At 49.9% G+C, this 21,058-nt stretch overlaps 1 protein-coding gene across 4 annotated transcripts; it reads right to left on the bottom strand.

Annotated features, from left to right (window-relative positions):
• Positions 1-150: 150 nt before the first annotated feature.
• SP2 (Sp2 transcription factor) lies at positions 151-18,262 on the bottom strand. 4 transcript variants are annotated; one of them, XM_026654718.1, is made up of 8 exons: positions 18,229-18,260; positions 13,820-13,982; positions 8,594-8,670; positions 7,093-8,046; positions 6,154-6,454; positions 1,736-1,910; positions 1,414-1,607; positions 151-948 (listed from the first exon to the last, which is right to left on the bottom strand). In XM_026654718.1, exons 3-8 carry the CDS (start codon positions 8,654-8,656, stop codon positions 848-850), a joined length of 1,788 nt encoding a protein of 595 aa, XP_026510503.1. In that variant the 5' UTR covers positions 8,657-8,670; positions 13,820-13,982; positions 18,229-18,260; the 3' UTR covers positions 151-847. The 4 variants fall into 4 exon arrangements, with proteins under 4 accessions (XP_026510503.1, XP_026510504.1, XP_026510502.1 ...); XM_026654719.1 differs by lacking the exon at positions 13,820-13,982 and having other exon boundaries at positions 18,229-18,262; XM_026654717.1 differs by lacking the exon at positions 18,229-18,260 and having other exon boundaries at positions 13,820-14,739.
• Positions 18,263-21,058: the final 2,796 nt, after the last annotated feature.

Below are 21,058 nucleotides of genomic sequence, written 5' to 3'. Positions count from 1 at the left end.
TGGAAAAGAACTTTGGAGGGAAAAGGATTGGGAGGGGAGATTATGAACCGGGCACAATTAAATAAAAAAAAAAAAAAAAAAAAAAAAAAAAAAAAAAAAGAGGAAAGAAAAGGGGGGGGGGGGGAGATGAAGAAGCGAGAATAAAAAAAAAAAAAAAAAAAAAAGCACTCACGATACACAATGTTCATACTCGGGAGCTGGGAGCGTAAGGCAACAATTTCCATAGAAAAAAAGGACCTTCCAAAGGAGTTTATATAGAGAGATATTTATAGATATTTATAGATTTTAAATATAAAGTAGGAATGTGCCGCAGAGCGCCGGGTGGGCTGTCTGTGGAGTGCTGCCCCCTGCTGTGTCGAAGCTTCACAAGCGCGGGGAGGAGGGGGCCCACCATGAGAAAGTTTCGCTGGCATCCTTGTGCCGTTTACACGAGGTTGGCACGGCCCTGCTTGTTCAGTCCCCCCAGCCTGCGGCGCAGTGAGGAGGGGCTGCCGCTCGCACCCATGTCAGCATTTTCCTTTGGAAACAAGGGCTTCTCCTTCGTCCCGGCCCGTGCGATCCATGTCCGGCTCGGACGCGCTCTGCGGAGGAAGGAGCTGGATTCCCAAGGATTGTGCTGGAAGGCGGATGGCTTCCAAGGAAGGAAGATCAGCAATGACTCCTCTCCCCACGCGGACACCTCTGGGAGGGCATCGAAGCCAGGAGCGCGACTACGGCTGCGGAGTCCCAGGCTGGCCGTCTGCCCAACCCCTACGCCGTACCCTTGCCAGGGACTGTCCATGACAGTGCGGGCCTTAGCCAGTGCTTAGAGGCCCAGCTGGCGGCTCCCGTCTGGCTGCCGCTAAGCCTACAAGTTCTTGGTGACCAGGTGGGTTTTATAGTGCTTCGTCAGGTGGTCACTTCTCATGAAGCGCTTCTGGCACTGCGCACACTCAAAACGCTTATCACCTGCCAGGGAAACAAGAGCAACGTTCAATGCGCCAGAGGCCGGCGCTCGCTGCTGCCGCCAAGCGCCCAAGCCTCGATCGCTCCAGCTCGGAAGGGCGTGTGTCGCAGCCTCATGCCGGGAAGGTGGAATGCACCGATGCATGGTCCCCTTCCCGCCCAGCTCCCCGCGAGCACAGCTAGCATCCCGTCCCTCCCCCTGCAGGGAGATGACAGATCCGTGCCAAGCTGCGGTTGGGGCGACGCGAAGGCGGCAGAGACCCCATACGTTCTGGAGCCCCCCTCCCCATCGCCCCGGCGGGCAAGGCGGCAGCATGCTCTGGGGTTACTGGCGAAGCAGAAGCAGGGGAGGGGGGAGACAGTCCCACAAGACCAGCTCCGAGACGCGGCAGGGCTCTCCTCCCGACTACATGCAAAACATCCCGGCAGGACACGGGAGATGGGGAGCAGGGGCGGCGGGCAACAGACCTGTGTGCGTCCGGGCGTGCCGCTGCAGCTCGTCGCTGCGCGTGAACCTCTTCCCGCAGAAGACCCAGTTGCAGACAAACGGGCGCTCGCCCGTGTGCAGGCGGACGTGGGCCCGCAGCAGCGAGGTCTTGCGGAAAGTCTTGCCGCACTCAGGGATGTGGCAAATGTGCTTCTTCTTCCCCTGATCCCCTGACCTGGAGGGACAGGAAACCATCGCCACCGTTCCTCTTGCTGACATGGGGGTGGAGGAAGATGGCTGGCACGGTCTCTCTCCCCCCCTCTCCCCCTCCAATCGCCTGTCCCACCCCATCTGCCTGCTCACCTTTTCTCCCCGTCCTTGCAGTTGGGGCAGGTGCATGCCATGCGCCGCCTCTTCTCCCCAGGCTGGATCTCCCCGGACAGCGCCTGCTCCATCTGCAGCTGGATCTGGGTTGGGCTCAGGCCGCTGATGGTCAGGTTGTTGCCAGACACGTTTTGGACCGTCAGCTGCTGCTGGCCTGTGGATGAGAAGCAGAGGGAGAAGGGTATTAAGGCTGCTGCTCAGCGTCCCCCTTGGAGACCCCCGACTCCAAGGGGAGATGCAGCCCTCTCGCTGATGGTGTTGTACACACCTCTTTTCCCATACTCCTCACGCAAGCAATGCTCCAGCTGCCTAGCAGATCAAATCCTTAAAAGGGAGGCCTGGCAAAGGGAAAGGAACCAGCTCCGATAATGTGACCAGTCCCTACTCAGCACTTCCTTTCTCCTCTGTGCCACCCCAGCATGCAGTGTCCCAAAGGCCCTGGACCCCCCCATGGTGCTGGCCCTTTAAGGGGGAGGTAAGTCCCTTTTTTCTGAATATACTGTGCGGTTTTTCAAAGTTTTCAGTTTAACCCTTTGGGGTGGGGAACGATCGGAACAGGAAACGAAAAAGAAACTTTGAAAAAACGTGCAATATATTGACAAAAAAAACGGGACTTACCTGGCACCCCGAGGGGCCAGCTCCAAGCTCTGGCTTCAGGGACGCGGGAGCCTGGGCCACGCCGGGGGCTGGAAAGAAGAAAACTGATGTCAATGTCAGTGAGTGGAATTGATCCTCCCAGGGCCCCTGGATGATGGAAATCCAACATCCTTCGGTGCTGCTGAAAAAGGTCAGCTCAGCGCCTCTTCAGACCGAAGCCCTGAAGCTGCTGAGCAGATGCAGCATCGACAGGGCACGCTTTCCCTTCAGCGTGCCTCAAGACTGCTCTGCGGGGATCCTCTCTCTGCAGTGGAGAGGGCAGCTCAGCTTCCACAGTGCTTGGCTTCACCACGGGGGCCCGCCAAGCAAGTGGCCAACAAGCGCCAACTGGGGAGTGGAGACGTCTCTGTGGAAAACGGGCTGAGACACCCATCAACTCATCTCACGTATGGAACAGCCAGCGGAGCCTGGGCTGGATCTGAACTTGCAACCCTTGAGGTGGAAGGTCCCATTATCTCAGGACTCGCCTCTTTAGCCATCTACCCTACGCTGGAAGCTGGGAATTTACTGTGAAACCACTACACCATGATGGATGAGGCTGACAGGGGTGAATATCTGCCAGTGCCGATTCATTTATTTGCTGGTTTCGGGACGGATGTGTGTGCAAGCCCAGAATCATGGCAACTCACTTAGCAACTGTGCCGTATTTTACACTGCTTTGGTTTAGCCAAGCGAGGAAGACCAGCTTCCAACTTAAAAATCCAGCTGGGAATCTTGCCGCTTCCTGCTGAGGAAGAAGCCCTCTGGCATGTCTCTCTGGATCCGAAAGCAGATTGCCTGTCTCCAGACAGAACTTCCTCTCCTGATGTTTCCTGCAGCAAAAGCCTCCCATCTGAGCTCTGGAATGCAAAAACCTGCCACTGAGAGCAATGGGTCAATCTACCACGTTGGGTGGGGGCAGATGTAGGCAATGATTCTCCGTAGTCAGCTATGAAAGGAAGTGTCTATGTCTGCCATGCCACCTTGGAAGAGGGGTGGAATGCAGCGCAGTATTTGCAACCTCTCTGTTGCCAAAGAGATCTGGGGACTTGGCTAAGGGTATGTCTACACTCCCTAACAGATCGGCGGGTAGTGAGCGATCCAGCGGAGATCAATTTATCGCATCTAGTCTAGACGCAGCAAATCGATTCCCGAGCACTCTCCCGTCGACTCCTGTACTCCACCGCCGCGAGAGGCGCAGGTGGAGTCGACGGGGGAGCGGCAGCAGTCGACTCACTGCGGTTAGTTGATCTAAGTACGTCGACTTCAGCTACGTTATTCACGTAGCTGAAGTTGCGTAACTTAGATCGATCCCACCCCCCAGTGTAGACCAGGCCTAAGACTCACCATTACCTCCAGCCTGCATGAATGCAGGATGGCAGTTGTGGTTTTGATATTTTCTCTGGCATGGTAAGAAAGCCACTTGCCCTAAGAAGGGGACACAGGGCTGTGTCCAGAACTGAACAGCAAGGGCATTATGAAGATGGATATTTTCCAGCAGGAGCTGCCATGGTTCGGGATTGCACAGCCACTCAGAATTCATTGGATTTCTTTCTAATCACTAGTCCGGGACCAGCGCTTGGAAAATTTTAGAGATCCTGAAAGCATCTGTAGTGGTCTGACTACTGGAAGCACCTTCACAATAGCCTTCTTCCCCATGTGACTGTGGCAGGGAATAACTCACCACCTGCTAGAGCAGTGGTTCTCAAACTGTGGGTCAGGACCCCAAAGTGGGTCGCAACCCCATTTTAATGGGGTCGCCAGGGTCATCATTAGACTTGCTGGGGCCCAGGACTTAAGCTTAAGGCCGAGTTCCAACCCCGCCCAGGATGGCGGGTCTCGGTCTCCAGCCCCCCTACTTCCCCCGGGGTCATGTAGTAATTTTGTTGTCAGAAGGGGCTGCAATGCAATGAAGTTTGAGAACCCCTGTGCCAGAGATAAGAGATGAAGGCTTTACACTGCTTGGAAGCTGGGATTCCAAACTTTTGGGTGGTATCAGTCACTGGGTTCTAGCACTAATAGTTTTGTTTTAAATAGCTGCTGCTTAAATAATCGGAAGTTGAAAGGCAAAAGAATCAAGAAGGAAATTGGATGGAGGGATGGTATCACCTGATAGGAATAGACTAGGACGAAGCAGGAATTCCAGCTCTCCAAACCATCTGCCTCTAGTCTCGGGGTGGTCTGGTAAGTGGGTGACCTTAAAACTCACTGGTCCCTACATCTACCAGGACTTTTGGGAGACTGGTTCAGGACTAAACAGAGCAAGTCTTAGCCCTCAGACAGGCGTGACTATCAATCCCTGCATTCATTCATGAACGTTGTAGCTCAGAGAGGCTGTGAACCCCCTGTTAGAATCACAGACTTTAAGGTCAGAAGGGACCATTATGATCGTCTAGTCTGACTTCCTGCACAACGCAGGCCACAGAATCTCACCCACCCACACACTCCTGTAACAAACCCCTAACCTATGTCTGAGTTATTGACGTCTTCAAATTGTGGTTTAAAGACTTCAAGGTGCAGAGAATCCTCCAGCAAGCGACCCGTGTCCTACGCTGTAGAGGAAGGCAAAAACCCCCAGGGCCTCTGCCAATCTGCCCTGGAGGAAAATTCCTTCCCGACCCCAAATATGGCGATCAGCTAAACCCTGAGCATGTGGGCAAGACTCACCAGCCAGCACCCAGGAAAGAATTCTCTGTCGTAACTCAGATCCCACCCCATCTAACATCCCATCACAGGCCACTGGGCATATTTACCGCTAATAGTCAAAGATCAAGTAATTGCCAAAATTAGGCTATCCCATCATACCATCCCCTCCATAAACTTATCAAGCTTAGTCTTGAAGCCAGATATGTCTTTTGCCCCCACTGCTCCCCTTGGAAGGCTGTTCCAGAACTTCACTCCTCTGATGGTTAGAAACCTTCATCTAATTTCAAGTCTAAACTTCCTAATGTCCAGTTTATATCCATTTGTTCTTGTGTCCACATTGGTACTGAGCTTAAATAATTCCTCTCCCTCCCTGATATTTATCCCTCTGATATATTTATAGAGAGCGATCATATCTCCCCTCAGCCTTCTTTTGGTTAGGCTAAACAAGCCAAGCTCTTTGAGTCTCCTTTCATAAGACAGGTTTTCCATTCCTCAGATCATCCAAGTAGCCCTTCTCTGTCCCTGTTCCAGTTTGAATTCACCCTTCTTAAACATGGGAGACCAGAACTGCACACAGTATTCCAGATGAGGTCTCACCAGTGCCTTGTATAACGGTACTAACACCTCCTCATCTCTACTGGAAATACCTCGCCTGATGCATCCCAAGACCGCATTAGCTTTTTTTAACAGCCAAATCACATCGGCAGCTCATAGTCATCCTGTGATCAACCAATACTCCGAGGTCCTTCTCCTCCTCTGTTACTTCCAAGTGATGCATCCCCAGCTGGAGCTCAGCACAGCTGATCTAACAGGCAATGCTTTCCCAGGAAGTGCCTGGAGAGGCCTCCCTAGGGCTGCAGAGATGCTATGTGGGATGAAAGGGGCTATAGAATTGTAGGGCAGTTAACACCTTGCAATACTCTGTCACAGGCACCAGGGCTTGGCTTAAGAGGGGGGATCCAACTGAAATCTACGCTGCCAGCTAGGAAGTTCCTGGCCTCCAGAACATTAAGGCTTTGGGAGCTCAGATAGTTCCTTCTCCCCCTACCCCGCCCATCTCCCCAGTCAGCCCGTGTCACATCCCCAGCACCCGTGTGTAACAATGCATATCCCACCTCCGGTGTTGGTGATGGTGACAGGTACTCCTTGGACTTGGACACCGTTAATGTTGATGGTCTGCATCGCCTGGGCCGCAGCTGCCAGCTGAGCCGCGTTCAAGCTGATGATGCCTCCGGCAGGGGCGATCTTTGGCAGGGTGCGCTCTTTGCGTGCGGCTGGCTTTTTGCAGCTTCCTCCTGCTTGGGAGCTGCGGGACACGGGGCTGCTGCACGAGGTGGGAGAAGGGGCCACCGTCACAGCGGGGGCTTCCTGAAGCAGCACGGTCTGCAGCTCCCCTGAAGGTGTTTTGAAGTAGACCTGAAGGAAGAAGGAAACGGGAAAGGAATCAGACCAGCCGTCGCTTAGCAAGAGGACGAATACGGCCCTGTGTGACCCACAGGATCGGAACGATGGGCTTCAGGTCCAGGACACCCAAGGCCGTAGTAAGTCCGCAATTCGCGAGGAATGAAATGTAATTAACATACACTCCAACCAGCCTGCTAGAGGAGTTTTCTGTGCCTTCCCAGCACCGGGGCTGCCCTGGATCTCTCCACCTAGTCATGAATCAGGAGCAGGCTATGTAAAAATAAGGCAAGTCCTGCAAGGATCCATCACAAGAAAGGCTTCTAACAGACAGGAAGGTGGCTGCTTGCCACACACTAGTGACATCAACCCCTCTCTGTACAACAGACTTAAATAAGCCTTCCACCTCCCTCGCGACACAGCAAACCACCATGCTTGCATAAGATGGAAATCTGGGCTTGCAATACGCAGCTGGAAAGGAGAAGTTGCCCAGGCATTTCTAAACACAAACCCTGCCTGCAAAGAGATTCCTGTCTCATGCAGTACCCCCAGGCGACTCTGCCTTTCCTTATACACCACCCGCTGAGTCAGTGATCCTCGGTGGAGCTCCCAGACACAGATGTACCCACCAGAAAGGGTTCAGGACCTGGTACCTGCGTAGGAGTTGGCTCAGCTGCCTGGATCTGAAAGTTCTGAGAGGACTTCTGGGGGACGGTAGGGAGAGTGGCAGAGGCCGCCTGGACCACTCTCAGCGCCTGCTGGGGAATCTGTACCACCTGCTGCTCTTGCTTGGGTTGGACCACCTGGACCTGCTGCACCACCGCGGGCTGGCCCGAGCCAGGACTCTGCACTATCAGCAGGTTACTTCCTGCCTGGATGATGTTATCTGCCGTAGTCTCTATCAACACCGTTTCTACTTGCTCAGCCACCGCCATGGCTGTGGTCTGGGCTGGTGACATGGCCTTCTTTCTAGTCTTTTTACAGGGCTTTGACGGGCTCTCGGTTATGATCTGAGCCTGAGCGCCGGGCTCAGCGGCGTTCACCAGGTTATTAACCGGCAGGGTGAGTGTTACGTTGCTGCCGCCGGTCAGCTTGACGACGTTGCTTGCACTCTGCACAGACGATGCCCCAGCCTTGTGCGCGGGAGCCGGCTTGATTGGCACAGGCTTGTGCGTGGAAGAGGAGGGGGTAATGATCGCCTGGTTAGTGCCGGGAATAATCTGAATCTGATTGGCGAGGTTCTGCTGAACCTGTATGGTCTGCCCCCCTGCTGCTTGAATCTGTGGGACAGTCTGGTACTGGATGTTCGTCGACGAGCGGGCCCCTTTGTTGATCATGGTTGGATTCTGAATGGCAAAGACCAGCTGCCCCCCAGGATAGGACGTCCCAAGCTGAGACCCCTGGATCTGGAAGAGGTTCCCTTTCGACGACAAGATCCCAAAGCTGTTTTTACTGGAACCCAGAGGAACTGGTGCGGGTTTGATGGGGACAAGTTTTCGAGGTGTGGGCTGAGGTGGGGCCGGAGGACTGACGGCAGCTTCCACGGCGGGAGGACCGATTTTACTACATGTTGCTGCAAGCAGGGCTAGTGGAGAGGGCTGAGAGTCCTAGAGGAGGAGACAGGAATGAGAGACGGGTTCGAGTTGAGATGGTTCAGCTGACGCAGGAGATCAGTTTCAGAGGTGATGCAAACACAAAGCAAGCGTCTACGGTTTCTGTACAGCTGTCAGAATCTTCCTTACCCATCACCAGTGCCTTTGATCTCAAAGCACTTTACGTACATGTACCCCCACATCCCCCTTTGGAGACAGGATGGTGTTACTAGACCCATTAAGCAAATGGGGGAAATGAGACACACGGAAGGGAAGGGACTTCTCCAAGGCCACAAAGTGACTCGGTGGCACAACTAGGAAGAGAAACCAGGAGACCTGGCTTCCGGTCCTGTGTTTTACAAGGCCACCCTTCCTTCCGAATCAACAGCACCAACCTCTACAGAGACAGGGGAGGAAGCTCTGCAGGAGATGCTGATCCCCTGAGGGCGCAGTCAAGCAGCCACTCGCAAAACGGTTTCCCAAGCACATTACACAGCTGTGAGTGGTGTGTGTCCCGGAGCTCTCAATGCCACGGTAAAGAGCCAGGCAATCTCCCCCTCACCTGTGCTGTGGAGGCAGCAGGCTGCAGGTATTCACTAGGACTGACTGCTGCAGTGGCGGCCATGCTGTCCTCTTGATCTGCAGGAAGGAAACACACCGAGGGAGGAGTAAGGCGAATGGTGACAACAAGGAGCATAATTCTCTCCCTTCTGCATCACCCCCAGCCCCCACACCTAAAGGAGTCACACGGCACTTCAGTCCTCTGAACTAATCTCGCCCTCCGAAATCATCAGCGCTGACCCAACAAATGGCTCAGTTACTGGCTGCGTGCGCCTTCATGTGAAGTGGGATTTTAGCATTTCGCAATTTGTTATTTCATCCTTTGCATAGATTGTTGCTAACTGTAGAAGGGACCATGATGTCACCATGGGCAGCAAACAGAAGCAAAGGATCAGAAGACAGAGGGAAATGGCTGGATCCCTCGATTATTTATTTGTGTCTTAGCAGCGCCTAAGGGCCCTGCTGTGCTGGGCGCTGTACAAACACAGAGGAAGAGACAGGCAGTCCCTGCCCTGAAGAGCCTTCAAGCTACACAGACCAGACAGAGAAAGGGTGGGAGGGGAAATAGAGGCCCAGAGACTTGCCCAAGGCCACGCAGCAGAAAGAAAAGGAGATCCTCTACTCTGACTCCCAGTTCAGTATTCTGTCTGCAAGTCCATGTTGCCTTCTGTTTAATTCCAAGGGCATGTCTACACTGCCAAAAAAACCCTGTGGCAGGTCATCTCCAAGCCTGGGTCTATAGACTCAGGCTTGTGCTCTGGCACTAAAACCAGCCATGTAGACATTCTGGCTTGGGCTGGAGCTCAGGCTCTGAAGCCCACCCCACTCCCTGGGCTTCGGGGGCCAAACGGTCTACACAGCTATTTTCAGTGCCGCAGCGTGACCCCGGCTCTGAGACTCACTGCCGTGGAGTTTTTTTTTTGCAGTGTAGACATACCTGAAGTTTTCTATCAGGGTAAAGTTTTAATGCTGTTTTGGGTTGGAAAGACAGTCAGTGCTGATTCCTTTGGTGTGTTATTGGTGCAGAATGTTGATAAGTCATTATGCCATTATGAGATAACTCTCTGCTGGAGGTCCCCTGCTGGCAGTGCAACTGCGGGAGGGTGAAAGGAAAATGCGAACATTTTCTCTGGAAAACATTCTCTGCTGGAAAGTGCAGATGGACAGGGAGGACATATAGCCGCAGTACTCAAAACGAAAGGACAAGAAAGCACGGCGGATGATTTCATCAGAGCCAAAGCTAAACAGTGGAATACACGGAGTTTGAAACAGGCAACTGAATGGGAAGAGAGAAGCATTCAGGTCAAGGATGAGGCTACACTAGGTGGAGACCCGGTAAGAAAAGAGCTTGCCTGACACACTTAGCAGATGGAAGCAGAGACTGCAGTAGCAATTATTGGAGTACTCTGATTAGATACTATATTCCTGTTACACAGCATCAGAACCTGACAGGCACAGCACTCGCTGAAGGTTTCCAGTATGACCGTCAGCAGTGAAAAGGTTAATACTGTTAGCACTTCATGGAAATACTTGTGCTTCTCCACTGAACATCCTTCTGATAGGAGTGGGCAAGTTCTCAACTCCCTCTGCAGACTCCAGCGAGACAGCAGGGAATGAGGAAGGTTGCGATGAGCACAGCAGAAAGGATTGCTTTTTTTACAGGCTTAAATACAGCGAAGCCAGGGAAAGACCCTCCTAAATCCTTAGCACTTGCAGTGTCTTTTGTCCTGGAGTAGAAAGACATTTCGTCCATGATATTTCTTTTGGCAAATTCCCCGGTCATCCCACCTAACATTCTTGGTATGGCTCAATAGCTTGATAATAGTTACCTAGAAGACATGCCAGTGGGAGCTTTTCTAAGCCCGAACTCTCTGCGTTACAATCACTGGCAGGGCACCGATCTGAAATGGGGAGTTATGGACATTTGAGGAACATGGATGTTCACAGCCACTCTCCCATCTCAGAGAGATAAAGGGAGGGGTGATCCTAGGCCTTAAGGTCTGGCACCCACTGTCAGAAACACTGTCAATACACTAGCCCCAACCAAACGCTGCATCCGCACTAGGAAAAAGAGGTTGGTTTGGCATCACATGGTAAGATCCCAGTGTGGACAAGGGAGTCTGTAGTTTCACAAGTGTCGAGATGAACGTGGGGAGGGCCTAGGGTTTACCTCGACTAGCGAACACTTGTAAAAACAACAATTGCCTCGTCCACACTAGCACACTAACACATGATGCAAAACCACCTTTTTCCCCCTAGTGAAGACATGGCCGCCCCATAAGCAGAAGGCAAACGCTGAAGTCCAAGAAAAGTGATCCACTCATGACATGGAGAAGCCAAGTCTTAGCTAATAGGGAGGGGAAGTGTTTAGTTCTAGTTTGCTTCACTTTGCTGCTATGAGCAAAAGCAGCCCGTTTACAATTAGATGGGTCCTCACAGCAAAGCTTGGGATGATCTCAGAATGGGGAGACAGGTTGTACTGCAGCTCGGCTCTCTAGCTTCAGCTACCAACCCTGGGGAGATGTACGGTCCCCATGCACCCTGCGCTCCCCATGAGCCACAGCTGTCAAATCAAGGATATAGTATCCACACCACCCAACACCCTAAGCAACAGTGTGAGGGAAGACACCACAATGGGAGAGAAACAGAATGGCAGGCATGGTCTCTATACAATAGGAGACACATGGCACACAACAGCTGAGTCTGCCTCAGCCTATGAAAAGATGGGAGGAAAGGAACACAGTCTTGACATGCCAGGAGTGTGAATCCTGGGACTATTTCCCACCAGGTACAAGAAGATTTGACTACATCTCCGGTGCTTCAGACAAGGTGGATAGTTCTTGAATAGTGCTCGATAGTACTTTCTTCCACACTGCCTCTCGTGCATGGAAGGAGGATCTCTGTAACCATCTGCGAAGCCACCCCCATGACCTCCTTCAAACTCTCCTGGGCCATGATGTCTCTAAAAAACTTGACAACGGTTACGCAGCTGGTGTGCTGACCAGTACTGTCTTATTGTTTCCTTATGCTCCTCCATCTGTCGGTATCCACCTGTTGTCTCATGTCTTATCTTTAGATCACAAGCTGTTTGGGGCAGGACCTTCTGTTTGTTCTGTGTCTGTACAGTACCTAGCACAATAGGGCCATGGTCAGTGACTGCGGCTCCTACAGGCAACCACGATATAAATAATAAATAGTAAATATAACAGAATTACATCAATACTTCTTACAGGTAGGTCAATGGAGAGACCTACTGAATTAATCAAATCAAGCAGCACAGTATGTTATATCAGTTTAAGGAGTAACTCTAGGGCCTGGTCCACACTACCCCCCCACTTCGGACTAAGGTACGCAAATTCAGCTACGTTAATAACGTAGCTGAATTTGAAGTACCTTAGTCCGAACTTACCGCGGGTCCAGACACGGCAGGCAGGCTCCCCCGTCGATGCCGCGTACTTCTCCCGCTGAGCTGGAGTACCGGCGTCGACGGCGAGCACTTCCGGGATCGATCCCAGAACACCGATTGCCTGCCGTCGGACCCGGAGGTAAGTGTAGACGTACCCTAGGAATCAGTGTGTGTCTACACTTTACTCACCACAGGAGCCAGTCATCTGATCTTAATACAGCTCAGGGCTAGGAGAAAGGCTATTTATATATTTCAGATGCAATTAAACCCAGAACACTTAGTAACGTCAATGTCCTATGCTCTCATTCTCCTGTTTGCTGTTTTGACGGCCCTGCATGTTACTGACTATTGTTGGTCAGCAGAGACAGAAAACTTCTCTGTGAGCAATGCCGAACCTTTCCCCAAACAGAGAGTAGCAAGGAAACTGAGCTAGCGGGCTCCAAGCCAAGTCACCAAGGAGTCCACTTCCCAAAAGCAGACCGTTCAACACTGAGTAAGGAGAGACTCCAGGCTTCTCCCAAAGCTACACAAAGGCTCTTTCACATCCTGCTATGGCCAAGTGCATAAATCCTCACAGAAAGTCAGTTTAGAGATTCCCAGAGGCTGGGACATCATCAGATGGAAATTATTTGCACCAGTTCTGATAGACGGGCATCCATTCCTTCAAGCCACTCTCTGTGGTAACCTCTCAGCCACCGAAGGATCAGATGTTTGTGCCCAGCTAGCTGGCCTTTGATAAAAGGACACATTCTTCCCAGAAAACCAGGGGCTTGAACTCCTAAATGACTGCACCCTCCCTTTCAGCAAAAGCAGGAACTGCTATGGATTAACTTCTTGGATGGCACATGAATGACATTAAGCCAGGCCAAAAAAATGAAACACATTAAGGGAGTGTGTGTGTGTGTGTGGGGGGGGTCATTAACCTTTATAAATCAGTTAGGAGGATAAATGTGGAGAGAGAAGTCATCTCTCAGTGTTTGCTGTTTGAACCCAGTGTTAATCTGTCACCCAAACATTTCCTCCCAACGTCCCCTGGTGACAGTTTGACATTTTGAAAAGGCAGCAGTGCAAATCCATTTACAGCATGGTAAGACCAATGGGCTACTTAAACACAACTTCCAGGAGCCTATCTCTCCGTCCAATTCAGATTTGGGGACAGAACCAGAATTTACCAGAGTAAATGTTTCCAAGCCTGTCGTCTTTGGGGCTACAGACCTTTACGAGAGGCAGGAGAAGTTCCTCCTTGGCAAATGATCACCATTTGTCATCATCTAACAGCAGTTTGCTGTGAGCTACTCACTTATTCACCAAGAAGTCACTGAACAATTCAGAGTCACTTTGCCCTTCTGTAAACTCACAACTACAATCCAATGCCAAACGGAACAGAACACCCCTTCAACCTGTCAAAGAGCGCTCTGTCTACCCCATTCCCACTGTACTTGGGCTCTCTGCTTGCCACAGGCACAGTTGTGTGCAAAAAATGTATCACCGGGTAAGTCCGGTCTGAACCATGAATCTCACACCATCTGATGTTCTCCTACTCCCTTGCCTTCTGAGAGGATGATGAAACAAAGATACCTTGAAGACTACTGGCTGAAGAGTTGTTTCTTTTATCAAGTTATTTGAGCAAATACAATTAGGACTTGTTCCTGCCCTAGGATACACAAACAGGGATATGTGCGTACTAGCTAACTGTCTAGGTACTGAGTCTTTAAGCATGCAGGCTAAACAGCTCTCTTCATTAGTTTAGGATGCATTTAAAAACTCCACAGGACTGCAATCTGAGCAATCAAGCTGTAGAACAAGAACGAGAAAACTTACCAATCGCGCCAGCCAATGAGAACCCATTTCCAGCCAGTAGTAACGCCTGTTAGAAGCCAGCTGGAACATTCACACCAGCACGATTGGTAGGTTTTCTGAGAGGCAACTCCTTCACTTGTCACAAGACTTAATTTTTTGAAACTCTGCCATTATCTCCAACATTCTACAAAAGATATAAAGGGAAGAGTGGTTTGGGTTGTTTTTTTTCCCTAATGATAATTAGCCCCTTTCATTGAGGCTCTGCCATCAGGAAATTTTCCTTTGTATCTACAACTTCCTTCTCAGTATAAAAAGCCTATGCAAATACTTACATAAGACACCTATCAATACTCAGTACCACAAGCAGCAGAACATGTCTCCAAGTCCTGCGATCTGGTCTACGCAGGCAGTCTCCTACACAAATATGAAGACTGCGCAGGTGTAAAAGGTCTATCTATCTACATTACTGTAGGATCCAAGTGCCTCACAATCTTTAATGTATTTAGTCTCACAACACCCCCGTGAGGTAGGAACGTATTGTCCCATTTTACATATGGGAAACTGAGGCACAGCAAGGCCAAGTGACTTGCCCGAGGTTGCAAGTCTATAGTGGAGCAGGGACTTAATTTCTCAATTTCTAGGCTTGCCCCCTAACCACTGAACCATCCTTCTCACTCATATGGATCACATTGCATGCCTGGAGCTCACGTATGAAAGAAACTACACTGGAAATAAAAAACACAAAGGAACATCCACCTAACCAAAAGCAGCCTTTGTACATGTGGCTACAGCTGACCTCACCAAATCACAGCTTTAGGTAACATGGCCCTGTTCTTAGTGGGGACAGGTCTAAAAAAGAATAAGATGTTAAACCGACTGAATGATGGGGACAGACGCGTCCTCTTTTGCAGAGGATTAGAAGTACACCTCTACCCCGATATAACGCAGTTCCACCTATAACGCGGTAAGATTTTTTGCTCCCGAGGACAGCGTTATATCGGGGTAGAGTTGTATATGTTTACTGCAGTCAGACAGCAGATTCAGGAAACTTAAAAATAATTACTAAAACCATAAGTCAGACGAGGGAGAAATTTTGTTTTTATTTCTCAATTCTTCACAATGGTTATTTATTATTTGTTTAGTGTCAACAAGATGCTTGGAGCTGCACATTGGGTAGGTGAGCAGAGCTCTGGTTCTACATTTAATAGGACTGCCAGATAGATTAGGTCCAAAATTTAAGGCGAATGGAGAAAAAATGGATCTTAGTAAAATTGTTTGAGATGATCAGACGGACCTTTGGTTTGACCCAGTATGGCCATTCTTATTAGCTTGTGATGAAACACATACACCCCGAGAGGCGTAATAAGCCAACTTGAACTAGCGCTGTCTACGCTGGGGGTTAACAGAAGAATTCTTCTGTCAATCTAGCTACTGTCTTTTGGGCAGGTGGATTACCTACAGCAACACGAGAACCCCTCCTGTTGCCGTGGCGAGCGTTTACACTGAAGCGCTACAGCGGCACCACTGCAGTTGTGCTGTTGTAGCATTTTAAGCCTAAAAGAAGTTACAGAAAATGTATTTTTTCAGTGTGTTTACTCTGTGGATTGGCAAGCACTGTGTGTTTAGATGGTTTCACTGTTACCCTGTAGAGCAGTGGTTCTCAATCAGGGGTACACATACTCCTGGAGGTATCCAGAGATCTTTCAGGGGGTACATCAACTCATCTAGATATTTGCCTAGTTTTACAACAGGCTACATGAAAGCACTAGCGAAGTCAGTACATATATATGGAGATATACCTATCTCATAAAACTGGAAGGGACCTTGAAAGGTCATCAAGTCCAGTCCCCTGCCTTCACTAGCAGGACCAATTTTTTTGCCCCAGATCCCAAAATGGTCCCCTCAAGGATTGAACTCATAACCCTGGGTTTAGCGGGCCAATGCTCAAACCACTGAGCTATCCCTCCCACTTAGTACAAACTAAAATGTCATACAATGACTTGTTTATACTGCTCTATAAACTATACCCTGAAATGTAAGTACCATTTTATATTTAAATTGATTTATTTTATAATTATATGGCAAAAATGAGAAAGTCAGCAATTTTTCAGTACTAGTGTGCTGTGACATTTTTGTATTTTTATGTCTGATTTTGTAAACAAGTAGTTTTTAAGTGAGATGAAACTTGGGGGGTACTCAAGACAAATCAGACTCTAGAAAGGGGTACAATAGTCTGGAAAGGTTGAGAACCACTGATGTAGAGGCAGTTGGCAAAGGAGAAACAAATGTTATGAATTTCAGGCCAGAAGAGACCACTGTGATCATTTAGGCTGACCCCCTGCACAACCCAGAGCAGAGAATTTCACCAAATGGTTTCCACATCAAGCCATAACTTCTGGTTGAACTAGAGCATACATCTGAGAGAGAGAATCCAATCCTCATTTATTAAAAATCTGAAGTGATAGAAACTCAACTGCATCCATAGATAAGTTGCTCAAGTGGTTAATTATCCTCCCTGTAAAATGTGTGCCTTATTTCTTATTGCTAGATATAAATTAGTATAATTGGCACTAAAGAATAAGTAATAAGACCCTTATAAACATCCACAAGGGAACTGAAAATTTTATTTATATAAAACTTATTTTCAGTCATTCAAAGGGTGATCTCTAGCAAAAAAAAATTTGTTTTTAAATGTGTCAATTTCAACTTAACAGCACCCCTTTAATATTCTTAAGTGTTTATCACTAAGGCAAACTGTTTTTAAGATATGATGTTTAACCTGAGTGATCCTCTAGCACCAAAACTTCAATATGTTAGTTCTGAAGTTTCTTCATCAATCAATTCTTCATGAGCAATTCTGATTCTTTAACGCTGTCTTTTCCCTCAAAGAAGAAAGTTTTCACTATAACCAAATCTGCAACCAACACATCAGGCTGCACTGAGACAACACAAGACTTACATTTTACTTTGCTATACCGGACTCTGCTGTATGGCTTTGTCCTCAATAGACTTTTTAGGGAAATCCCCCACCATTTCAGCTTCATAGTACTGTAACAGTGGAAGTGCTAACATGGACAAAGTACTACAGGTGGCTACTGGTGCTTTGACAATATGTGTGTCATGGTATACAGATGACTGGCTCCCAGGGCGCTCACACTCTTATAATTTAGACTTAACATAGTCCTAACCCCCAAGATATTGTTTTGAGTCACTTGGTCCCAGACTCTGGTCTCTAAACCCGTACTTCACAGCCTCCCTATAACAGACAGTAGGAGACATATGGAGGGTGTGGGTATTTTAACTGCTTGATAGTAAACAACACATTACATAGAGCCCTTGGGACTCCAGCAGCATCAGGGAATGAGAGGGTGATCAGACCCTGCAGAGACTTCCATCAGCATCAGTCCTGCTGCACCCTGTGGCTCCCAAAGCATCCCATGCAGGCGAGGTTCTCCAGCTCCAAGACCCAGGGACCAAGGATCCCTGTATCCCCACACACCCCTGCTAACCCCGTCAGTGTCACCCCATGTACTGTAGGGAAGCAGATACCCAGTTAATCCCCTCCATGCACCATTCCCATCTCCAGGCAGCCTACTCATCCCCTTCCCCAAGGTGCTGCACAAAGTGTCCTCCACACCCACCTCAATGCACTTGGGACCATGCAAACCTCCACACCCCTCAACCCCAGTGTCCCTCACCCTAGCCCAATGCACCGAGGACTATGCAAACCTCCGTATCCCCAACGCACCAGGGGACCACACAAGTCTCCCTGCCCACCCCTAGTGCCCCTCCAATGCCCAGACCAATGCACCGGGGGATCATACAACCCCCCCTCCCCCATGCCATCCCCTATGCTCACCCCAACGCAGCAAGGGACCATGCAAACCTCCCTGTCCACCCCTGGCGCCCCCCAATGCACCGGGGGACCGTGCAAACCTCCCTCCCCCTGCCCATCCCTGGCGCCCCCCAATGCACCCGGGGACCCCGCAAACCTCCCTCCCCCTGCCCATCCCTGGCGCCCCCCAATGCACCGGGGGACCCCGCAAACCTCCCTCCCCCTGCCCATCCCTGGCGCCCCCCAATGCACCGGGGGTCCCTGCAAGTCCCCCCCGAGCCTCCGGCGCAGCAAGAGCTGCGGGTCCCCGGGGAGGCGGGTTATCCCCGCCCGTCCCGCCTCCTCCCGGGCCCCGGAAGCGCCGCCCGCCCGTAGCCCGGGGAGGGCGGAGCAGGGCCCCACGCCCCCTTCCGGGTCCCCGTTCCACCAGCGTCGGCGCCGCCGCTCCCTCCCTCCCTCACAGCCCGCGGCCGGGGCCCCGGGGCCGGCCCCTCCCCCGCGGCCTGCCCCCGTTCTCGGGCCCCGGGGCGGGGGCTCCCGTGCCCGGCCCGTCCGGCCCCCCCGGCCCGGGCAGGGGTGAGCGAAGTGCACAGACCCGGCTGGAGCGGAGGCGGCGGCGGCTCCGACCCCCTCACGGCGCCATCTTCCTCCTCCTCGGCCGCCCGGGCACCGCCCTGAACGCCCCGCCCCCTCGGCGGCCGTTCGGCCAATCCCCACCCGACCAGCACGTTTCCTGGCCAATGGGCGCACTGACACACTTGCACTAACCAATCAAGCGCCACTAACGCCTGATTGGCGTCCCCGCCGATCAAGCGAACCCAGTGATGGAGTGCCGGCTGCACCAATGGGCGGCTGGTTTGAGAATGACGGACGGATATGGACGACCAATAGAAAGACCGATTTCTGATTGACGGTGCGGCTTACCAATAGACGGGAGACCAAACTATCGCCCACTGGTAATTGATTGACAAGTGAATGGAGGGGAGAAGTGGACTAAAAATAGGCGGGATTTTTTTCGGTAGAGTTATGCGATTGGTCACTACAGGCGATGATTGATATGTACCATAGCCAATCAAAAATCCAGACGGTCCAGCTCACCCTCCTATTGGCTCCTCTAAATCAGCTGGGCTGTGAATTCTGGAAGGTTAGTAACAGTGACAGCTGTTCCACTTCAGAGGTGGTTGCACTTCAGTGCTGGGCCTCCACTCCTCCATATGCACATAACTTCTTCCAGATTGGCTGCAGCTGTTGGGTGCCCAGCTCTGGCATGTCAGAGGTGCTGAGCTCCCCATTACTAACTGGCTTTGTGGGCGCTCAGCACCTCTGCAACACCAGAGACACATCAATCAACTGCCACTTGTTTTGGAAACTGATGGGATCAGCCGCCCTGTTCCACCACAGAGGTGGTTGCATTTCAGTGCCTTCCTGTACGGAAAGTGCTGTGGGATCCTGTGTGATGAAGGAAGTTACATATTAATACCTAATAAATTAATCCCTTTTACATATTATTATGAACTGTATCACATACTACAGTGCTAGGGGCTAGCCAAATACTCAAGCGCTGTCCTTGCTGCCAGGAACTCACAAGCCAAGAGCAAGCAGGCAAGGAAAAGGAGGTTAAGGGAACATGCCATTTAAATGATAGATCTCTGCTTTTTAGAATCCCTTGCCTTGTTCCTGGCTCTATTCTTGAGGCCAAATCATCAAAAGAGCAAGATTGTCAAATGTTCAGCACGCAAGACTGGAAACAGATTTTCAAAAGAGCTCAACTCCTGTTTAAAAACAGCAAGGAGTCCGGTGGCACCTTAAAGACTAACAGATTTATTTGGGCATAAGCTTTCGTGGGTAAAAAACCTCACTTCTTCAGATGCCCCACGAAAGCTTATGCCCAAATAAATCTGTTAGTCTTTAAGGTGCCACCGGACTCCTTGTTGTTTTTGTGGATACAGACTAACACGGCTACCCCCTGATACTTAACTCCTGTTTAGGCACCTAAACAAGAGCCAAATGCTAAGAATCCAGCAGCTCCCAATGGCCACAAGTACTCGTTCTTTTTGCTGATACAGACTAACACGGCTACCATTCTGAAATCAGAGTACAGACCAGAGGCTACTGTTTACATGCAACTAGACCTGATTTACCATTATCCCTTGTGTGGAATCTAGCAGGACTGGGTGGAGGCTCTTGAAAACTGATGTCTGCCGAAGCTGGCTGAAGAGGTCATTCTGAAACTCCAGGGGGCATCAAATGCTTCTGAATTTGCAAATCAGGTCTCAGGGTTCCTGCAGTACTCACTCTGTCCTATGTAGCAGAGTGATATTTGCCAACCAGATGGTCTGGCCAGAGTTTGAAAACACAGGAAAAACATATTCCATGCATTTGTTCTCTCTTTCTTCCTTTCTCTTTATAATAATAAGGGCCCATTTGATTGCTCTGGGCATTCTTACAACAATTTAAAGAGAACATAGGGGCCAATACAATTCACTAAAGGTATAATCTAGCCCATTGGATGGCCCTGACCTCAAAATACAATCTGTTTGAAACACCTAGCACGCCTTTGGGTACCACACAAATCAAATATTAATGATTATAGGTTAATAATTAGGGCTGTCAAGCGATTAAAAAAATTGCGCAATTAAAAAAATTAATCGCGATTAATAGCGCTGTTAAACAATAATAGAATTCCATTTATTTAAATATTTTTGGATGTTTTCTACATTTTCAAATATATTGATTTCAATTACAGCACAGAATACAAAGTGTAAAGTGCTCACTTTGTATTTATTGTTGATTTGCACTGTAAAAAGCAAAAGAAATAGTATTTTTCAATTCACCTAAAACAAGTACTGGAGTGCAATCTCTTTATCATGAAAGTTGAACTTACAAATGTTAGAATTATGTACAAAAAACCCCTGCATTCAAAAATAAAACAATGTAAAACTTTAGAGCCTACAAGTCAACTCAGTCCTACTTCTTGTTCAGCCAATCACTCAGACAAACAAGTTTGGTTACAATTTGCAGGAGATACTGCTGCCCACTTCTTGTTTACAATGTCACCTGGAACTGAGAACAGGCATTCACATGGCACTGTTGTAGCCGGCATTGCAAGATATTTTAGTGCCAGATGTACTAAAGATTCATATGTCCCTTCATGCTTCAACCACCATTCCAGAGGACATGCTTCCATGCTGATTACGGGTTCTGCTCAATAAAGATCCAAAGCAGAGCGGACGGACGCATGTTCATTTTCATCATCTGAGTCAAATGTCACCAGCAGAAGGCTGATTTTCTCTGTTGGTGGTTCGGGTTCTGTAGTTTCTGCACTGGAGTGTTACACTTCTGAAAGCATGCTCCACACCTCGTCCCTCTCAGATTTTGGACGGCACTTCAGATTCTTAAACCTAGGGTCGAGTGCTGTAGCTATT

This window comes from Terrapene carolina, unplaced genomic scaffold, assembly GCF_002925995.2.
Source record: "Terrapene carolina triunguis isolate 2854851 unplaced genomic scaffold, T_m_triunguis-2.0 Scaffold193, whole genome shotgun sequence".
Lineage (NCBI taxonomy): Eukaryota > Metazoa > Chordata > Testudines > Emydidae > Terrapene > Terrapene triunguis.
Note: the sequence above shows the minus strand (reverse complement) of the source record. Positions and strands in the feature narration are given on the sequence as shown.

Bases quoted from the DNA above. Each gene is read 5' to 3' on its own strand.
- SP2 (XM_024203737.3), bottom strand. From the start codon at position 8,728: ATGCTCCTTGTTGTCACCATTCGCCTTACTCCTCCCTCGGTGTGTTTC. The intron at 1,911-6,153 runs GTGGGATATGCA...TCTCATCCACAG, and splicing joins CACCATCACCAACACCGGAG to GCCAGCAGCAGCTGACGGTC. The intron at 1,608-1,735 runs GTGAGCAGGCAG...CTGTCCCTCCAG, and splicing joins TGCAAGGACGGGGAGAAAAG to GTCAGGGGATCAGGGGAAGA.